Source organism: Schistocerca cancellata, chromosome 11 (genome assembly GCF_023864275.1).
Source record: "Schistocerca cancellata isolate TAMUIC-IGC-003103 chromosome 11, iqSchCanc2.1, whole genome shotgun sequence".
Lineage (NCBI taxonomy): Eukaryota > Metazoa > Arthropoda > Insecta > Orthoptera > Acrididae > Schistocerca > Schistocerca cancellata.
In genome coordinates this window covers 12,627,256-12,635,185 of record NC_064636.1, presented here as the reverse complement: position 1 = coordinate 12,635,185, position 7,930 = coordinate 12,627,256, and the positions used below count along the sequence as shown (strand labels likewise).

At 39.1% G+C, this 7,930-nt stretch overlaps 1 protein-coding gene across 1 annotated transcript in view; it reads left to right on the top strand.

Moving 5' to 3' along the window:
• Positions 1-2,218: 2,218 nt before the first annotated feature.
• The window catches only part of LOC126108819 (neuralized-like protein 4), a 339,970-nt gene continuing 334,258 nt past the window's right edge, over positions 2,219-7,930 (top strand). Inside the window, exon 1 of the mRNA XM_049914183.1 lies at positions 2,219-2,422. Within this exon, the coding sequence (XP_049770140.1) occupies positions 2,264-2,422 (159 nt within the window). The 5' untranslated portion in view covers positions 2,219-2,263. The remainder of the gene's footprint in view (positions 2,423-7,930) is intronic.

The following is a 7,930-nucleotide window of genomic DNA, read 5'->3' as shown; positions in this document are numbered from 1 at the left end:
TTCAGTTCCAGTCTCATTCACTAGGCACTGGACACTAACCTTGGTGCTGTTGACAGCCTTTACAAATGACCAGAATTTCTTTGGGTTTTGCAAAATATCATTTGACTATATTCTGCTACGGTCGTCTTTGAAGGCATTGTGCATTGCTCTCTTGACAGCCCTATACTTCATTTTACATCTATTATGTAGTAATCTCTGTTTCTTTAGAATTTTCTTTATAGTGACTGTATACCTCAGTGGTTCCATCCCATTATGATCGTTCGGTTATCCACACTGTTGCTTGTGAAAGTACGGAATAGGCTGCCCCTCTTCAGGAATGACAGTTTTGTGTGGCCTCTACACAGATATTGCTCCATTGTGGTTGCACCAGCAGTATAGCCCTCTGCTTCATTGAGGCATCCACGTTGCTTCACCTCAGTAAGGCCCATTGTTCATATGGGGAAAAGGTTTTCATAAAACAATAATAGAACTTCACTATACTAGATCTTCAGTATTTACAATATGTACTGAAGACCTAATAATATTTTACTAAAAAAAATAATGGGGGCTTTGACAATGGCCTAAGTCAGAATCTGGACAGTAGCATGAAATAAATAAATAAATAAAAATAAATGTTAACTTTTGGATTCATTATGAAGTTGTTCAAAGAGTAAAGGGGCTGTGGACCCAAGGTCAAAGAAAATCATTGCAGTTTCCATGAACGTCTTCAGGACAGTGAGAGTAAATAGAATTTGGGTTTGTATGTTAGAGATTTTGAGTAAGCGGGTGTGGTGACAGGATGAGCGGTAAGATCATTGAGCCACGTGGATTGATTGATTAATTGATTCATCTGTAGAACAATATACATTGCATGGATGTCATCATATATTTCTTATAAAATAAACATATCTCTTTACAGTACATACAGCTCCTATACTTAGTTCTACTTTTTTAAGCATGTCAAGTATATGAATGCTGTTTTTTTCTGTGTTAGGCACTGGTGTGGTCAGTGGTGCTTGATGCATGTTGTGAGGCTATTTTAGGCTGGGTTGGATTTTGTTATGTGGATGGTAGTTTCTAATATTGTTAGCCTACTGTTTCTTTACAGTTTCAACTTCTCACGCTGAAGCTGCTTACTTTGTGTGGTGAGATCCTGGTATTTTCATACATTTTATGTTTTGTAAATTCTGGTTTAATAGCCTTTTCATGTTATATGCGAGCTTTTTCATGTGTTAATTGGTAGTATAAATTGTAGGTGTGAGTTGCCAGTATAATGTTTCTCATACAGTTATCGCGTATGTTGTGATGGTATCCGGCAATTCAGTTACCCTTTCTAGGTTAAGTGAAAGCGTCTATACTGGTTTTCGATTCTGATTCTGTTATGGCTTTGATATTGTGAGCTCATAGTCAGAAATCGTTACAACCAGTTGCAGTGTTCCACAACCATAACTAATAAAACAACCAGTTGCAATGTTCTACATCCGTAACTAATAAAAGCAATGTAGTCGTTTTCGCTAGTTGTCATAGTTCTCCCGTCTTTTCTTCTCCTTAGGAACCGAAATGATTTCGTAATCGACAATATGTTCGTTTTTCTCTCGAGGCATTCGAACATTGTGGCTGATAGTTTTATCCCTGATTTTTGCATCAGAATGTATAACTTCATTCTGGGCCCTAGATTAGGCTGCGCAGTTTATATGCGTCTATTTTTACTATATTGGCTGTGAAGTGCAGAGTTCATTCTAAATTCACCCTTATGCAGCTATAAGATCGTCATGTAAGTACCCTACCATTTTTGTCGGTAGCTAGATGAATCATTGTAAAGAGACACGTATTATACCTCACAATGTCCAAAATGTTGGTGATAGTTTCTGTGTACTTCCAAATGTGGTTAATGCACCGTGACGAACTCTTCGCAGATTACCTCTCGGTTCTCATTGCAGTAGCACATCAAACTACATACAGCACTTTAACTTTTAAAGCTAAAGCAGAATCTAAAAATTGTTAAAACTGTAGCAGCACCAGTACAAATTCCGCTTTATCTGTCGTTCAAGAGTTTTATTTGTGTTGACGAAACAGGAGAAATGAGCAATAACGACAACTTTCAAAGGTCATTTTACCACTGCGTGGCTGTGACAACGCAGGATTCATTTGTCACTACCTGCAGTACGCAGTTTGATATCGACCAAACTCGAGCAAAATAGCCCAGCAAATCACGAGCGAGCATTCAGGCCGGCATAAAATGGCCGCCGCGTAGGAGTTTGTGTGTTGACAGATCAGAGTAAGCATGGCTGTAGCGTTCCATAGCCGGTGCGGCGATAGAGTGACGCTGATAAATAGTAATAGAACAGCAGTCAGAAACTTTTCAGAGTTTAATAACGGGTTGGTGCTGAGCAGTCAGCCTCTTGCAGACAATCAGCTTTTTCAAGTTCGCATTGATAAGAAGGTCTGTTGAGCATTGTGAAAACCAATTTTTATGGCTTTTTAAAAATGTTTCTGCTGCAGTAGCTTATTCTGTCCATAAAACCTCATACATTAAAAAAAAATCATGTAGTTTCTTCCGACGGGCCGATTTTACTGGTTTGTTTTGTTCAATGTTCACTTGCCAATCGGTGCCGTGCGTTTATTTCTTTGTTGGCTTTTGCGATGTGTACAGAAAATCAATACTAATGCAAATTTATGTAAATTGTCAACACCTTGCCATATATGTCATTGAGAACGAAACTGTAAAACTGACACGTTGAACATCATATCGAGAAGCCGCATTTATGATTCAATAAACATGCAAATAAGTAAACATTACATCTTGAACAATAAGAATACTTAGATGTTACCTACTTTTGTGTTACGCAGCAGTTTTTCACCCAAGACCCGCAGTGATTCGTATAATTTATTAAACTTATTCGTTGTGCAGAATGCATTCTATCCTATTGCACATTCATTTGTGTGACATGGTATCTGTCGTTTCGGTACTGTCCATCACATCAAAATTTTCGTGACAGTGTATACGGCAGCTGAGCCCTAGAACGTAAAATAATGGATTTATATACAAAACATCCAATGCATTCCCGCGCAATAAAAACTTCTTTAGCTGCTGTACGATTTAGCATCGTACAAATTATTATTGCTATGTACAAATAATGGTTTATATAATTTCGAAACTAATTGAAATGTTTGTTATTCCAATTATCAAGAAAGACTTCTTTCATTAACAATGTTTTGACCTCATTGCCACTCACATATACAAACTACGAAACGTATATTTTGTTCAGACATCCGTTAGTGAAATTAGAGATTATCGACGTAGCAGTTTTATTTATTTATTTTTTTGACAAGGGCTATCAGAAGAGAGTAAACGTTTAGTTTTTATTTTAGGTTTTTTTTTTGTACAGCATAATTCCTGCCCTTTTTCCAGCACGTAGTCACAATCTTTGTGACAGCACAGCTGTAAATTACACTTCTAATAAGATAAATAGATGCATAAGATAAGGCACCCATTTGAGTCACAAATTTAAAACTGTTTTGTCTGTCAGATTAGTTTGTCTTTTCAGTAGAGTTCTCATTTAGGCCCAGTTCTAGGAATATACCTCAGGATAGTAACCACAGTGTGAGTTAAAGTATCTTCTAATGTAAAAGAAATAAAAATGTATTTGTCGGCTTTTGAATTCATCTTGGCCAGTTCTGCAAGTATTGTATATTCACAGTTTCATAACCCATTTGTGAAGTATTCCTGCTGCATCTATGAATCCAATTGTTTCTAACATACAATTTGCCAGCCAGTAGGTTGTGCTTTGGTTTGGATAGAACATCGCAGTATTGCCATTCTAATTTGACCTGTGACATTTATTGCTATTGATTTCCCTTCCCAGCAGTTTTTAATATCTATGTGGATGAGCTCATAGTAAGCCGGAACAAACTTTGTGTGTGGTATAATGCTCTCACCACAGTATAGATTAAGTAATATCTTAAATGCAGACAATGTTGTTATTGCACAATAGACAGGAGATAATTTACAAAGGAGGCTACACAGCTTAAGAAATGTAGTAGAAGGGTATGGACTGAAAATACCTCTACATAATTGTAAAATAGCATTTCTGGTGAAAAACATAACAAAATCAAAAATTGGAACCAGTGGCAAAATATTGGACTAGGTATTCATCTTAAGCTATCTTGGGTGTGAAATATCCCCATGTTATTGCCATTTGCAAACAAAACTTTGCAAATCTAAACTTGTATGTGAAACAATTTGTAGAACACTGAAACAGAAAACTGAAACTTTATAAAACAGTGACAGTTCTGATAGTACCATATTACATGCAAGTGACACGTGTACTCTCAAAGAAAAAGAGAAGGAAAATTGAGTTGAGTTGAAATATCTCAGGTTCATTGAAGACTGCATACTGGGCTACAAAAGACGAAACACAGAAATAGGACGAGCAACAGATTTTTGAATTGGAAAGTAAAATTAAAAAATTGTCAGCTGTTGTAACCATTTAGAAAGAACGCAGCAAAATCATCTGCCTAGAATTTGGTTTCCGGAACCATCTGTGTAGCATACTCGTGAAATGAAGGTGATGATGATGATGATCATCATTATTATCACACACATATAGGCCTCAAGAGAACCTTGCAAAGTGCCTACTTGACATAAGTTTTTATCAGGTGCCACACTTCTTACTTTATTACTTTTTCTGACCAATTTGTTCCTGTCTTGAATTTCTTGGCTCACTTTCCATGCTGTGGTTGAATGTTTGTGTGTCTTGTATATCAGAGTCTGTTATGGCAGTGTCCTTCTGGTCTTTTCTGAGATTGGTGAGCTATGTCATGTTCTTAATGCTTTCTTTGTACTCCAATATTTTAGTTTGTTGGGTGTCTGGGACTCTCTTGATGTAATCTTAAAGTTGACATGATATGTTTCCAGTCTCTTACGTGCTGTGCAGTGTTTAGCCATCTTCTGTCTTACTGCCCACTAGGATTTTGCTGACGATTCTTTTCTGATGAGTGACCAACATTTTTTTATGCCTATAAGTTTTCTGGCTTGGCTGTGTATTATTATTATTTATTATTATTAATTATAATCAGTTTTCTGTGTGCGTGCAAACACACACACACACACACACACACACACACACACACACACACACACACACACTCTTCATGGGCATAGCACATGCGGTTAGTCATCATTTGCCTGAAATGATTTAGGAAAACCTAAATTAGGGTGGCCTGACACACTGTCACCATTGGTGGTGCCAAAATGAGTGCTTGAGACTAGGTCTGTGAACCCGAAACTAGTCACAAAGAAATTAAATATAAATAAATTAAAAACAGTAAAAGCATGGCTGTAGAGCTTCTATTTCCAAAACAACAGTTTTCCATAACAAGTGTTTTCCATGTCTCCTGTCATGTGAAGTATGTGAGTTTTGCTCTCATACAGGGCAGCTGGTTTCGTAACAGCCTTGTACTGAGTTTTTCATTTGCGGTGAGGGAACATTTATTGATATTGTGAGTTTTTGTGTAGGCCTTAAAGAGTTTCTCTAGACAAATTCGTTGTGCTATTGTTTCCTTCCACAACACATACATATTTTTATTTAGGTTCTTGTGAAAGTATGATCTGCAGTCTAATGCAAGGTCTGAGTGAGGTTGAAAGGCACAGTTAGATTCTGAGTTGTGAAAACTGCCAATTGTGACAGTACATTTCTTTACACATTGCTTTCCTCAGCTAAACTATAATTAAAGTGTACTGCAGCTCTTTTGCTGCATGCTGCTGTTAACAATTCTTTATCATTGTTCATAGGCAATGAGAATTAATGAATCTGATGACTTACTTCAGCTGAATATACAAATCGATTAGTCTAGTGGAGAGTGCGCGATTGATGACTATTGACGTGGCTATTACGGGTTCTAAGGTTGGTTACTGGTTTTCATATTATTTTCCTGTGTTGTATTTTTCTCAGAATGTGACAGGATTTCTAGTTATAATGTTTTATATTACAGTGTTAGTATTGTTGCCAGTTGGTGAAGGCAACAAATGTGACTGGAGGAAAATTGGCTGTCGTGACAGACTGATCTGCAGTGTAACCTGATGATTGTTTCAAAAACTTTGAGGTACTTTCAGAACCTCAAGATTTCAGAGGTGACGGTTAGGCAGAAACCTGAGAGTACAACAACAAAAACAACCAATTATTGATGAAATTATTTAAATGGACAGATAAAAAATCTACTCACCAAGTGGCAGCAGAACACACACATAAGACTGTTGTGATTGGCAAGCTTTTGGGGCCAGTGACCCCTTCTTAAGGCAGAAGGGTTGAAGGGGAAGGAAGAAGGGTGAAGGAAAAGGACTGGAGATGTCTAGGGAAAGGGGTAGATTCCGGTAAAGTCACCCTGAATTACAGGTCGGGAGAGACTTAACATACAGGATGAGAAGGAAAGACCGATTGTCGGGGACTCCATCGGACGAGATGTGAAAACATGAGAGCTTAAAGGTGGAAGCAGGATAATGTGCAAGACAGAGATTACTACTAAAACATCGTGCACGAGTAAATAAGAGTGAAAAGCTAAGTGCATTGCATGTAACAGAGGTGGGAGGCAGGTGGTGAAAAATACATGGAAACGAAATGAAAGATGTATAAAATTAAAACGGAGTGAAGCAAAGAGTAATTACAGTGACAAAAAGCTGAGATGGAAGAAATTAACATAAATTAAGGTCAGGTGGGTGGTGAGAACCAAGGACACTTTGTAGTTCTACTTCCCACCTGCGGAGTTCTGAGAAACTCGTGTCTGGGGGAAGAATCCAGATGGCGCATTTGGTGGTCAACACGTGCAACCCGTAGTACAAACACTCCCCTTGTACATCGAGGTACCGAGCATTTCCTAGATTGTCTGAAATCCATGCCCGCCCCACTTGATTGTCAGCATTGATGCCACCTCCCACTATACCAACATCCCCCATGTACATTATCTGTCTGCTGCTGAACATTCCCTCAGTCAATGCCCACCTGATTCCAAACCCATGACATCCTACCTACTCACCTTAATCAACTTTATGCTTACCAACTACTACTTAACCTTTGAGGGGCAGACATGCGAACAGATCAGGAGTATGGTCATGGGAACCAGGCTGGCTCCTTCCTATGCCAATTTTTTCATGGCTCACTTGGAGGGGGCTTTCCTGGGATCCATAAGCCCCCCTGGTTTGGTTTAGACACATTTATGACATCTTTACGGTATGGACTCATCGTGAGGTTGACCTGCAAAAATTCCTGGAATCTCTGAATACCTGCTCCCAATTAATTTCACGTGCTCCTACTCCGAATCCCGTGCCACTTTCCGCAATGTTCGTCTTGTCCTCGCTGAAGACCAGCTACAAACTTTCGTCCACATTAGACCTACCGACAAACGGTACACACATTTTGACATTTGCCATCCTTCCCGTGTTAGACATTCCCTCCCATACAGCCTCGGCATCCGAGGCAAATGTATTTGTTCGGATGCAGACTCTATAGCAATACACCACCATTCTCATCACAGCCTTCACTGCATGTAATTACACCACCAGCCTAGTTAAAAAGCAGTTTTTCCAGGGCATCACATCCAATCCCGACACTGCTGATCCCTCCACAAAAGACCTTCAGAGCACACTGTTAGTGACTCAGTATTATCCTGGTCTGGAATGCATTAATCAGCTACTTCGACTGGGCCGTGACTTCCTGAAATTGTGCCCTGAAGTGAGATCCATTCCGTCTGAAGTTTCGCCCACCACACCTAGAATAGCTTTCCATCACCCTCCCAGTCTCCGCAATATTCTTGTCAGACCCTATGCTCCTTCTGCATCCATCTCCCTACCCTATGGCTCCTACCCCTGTGACCGTCCCCACTGAAAGACTTGCCCTATGATCCCTTTCACCACCACCACCACCACCACCTATACCAGCCCTGTAACTGGCAAAAC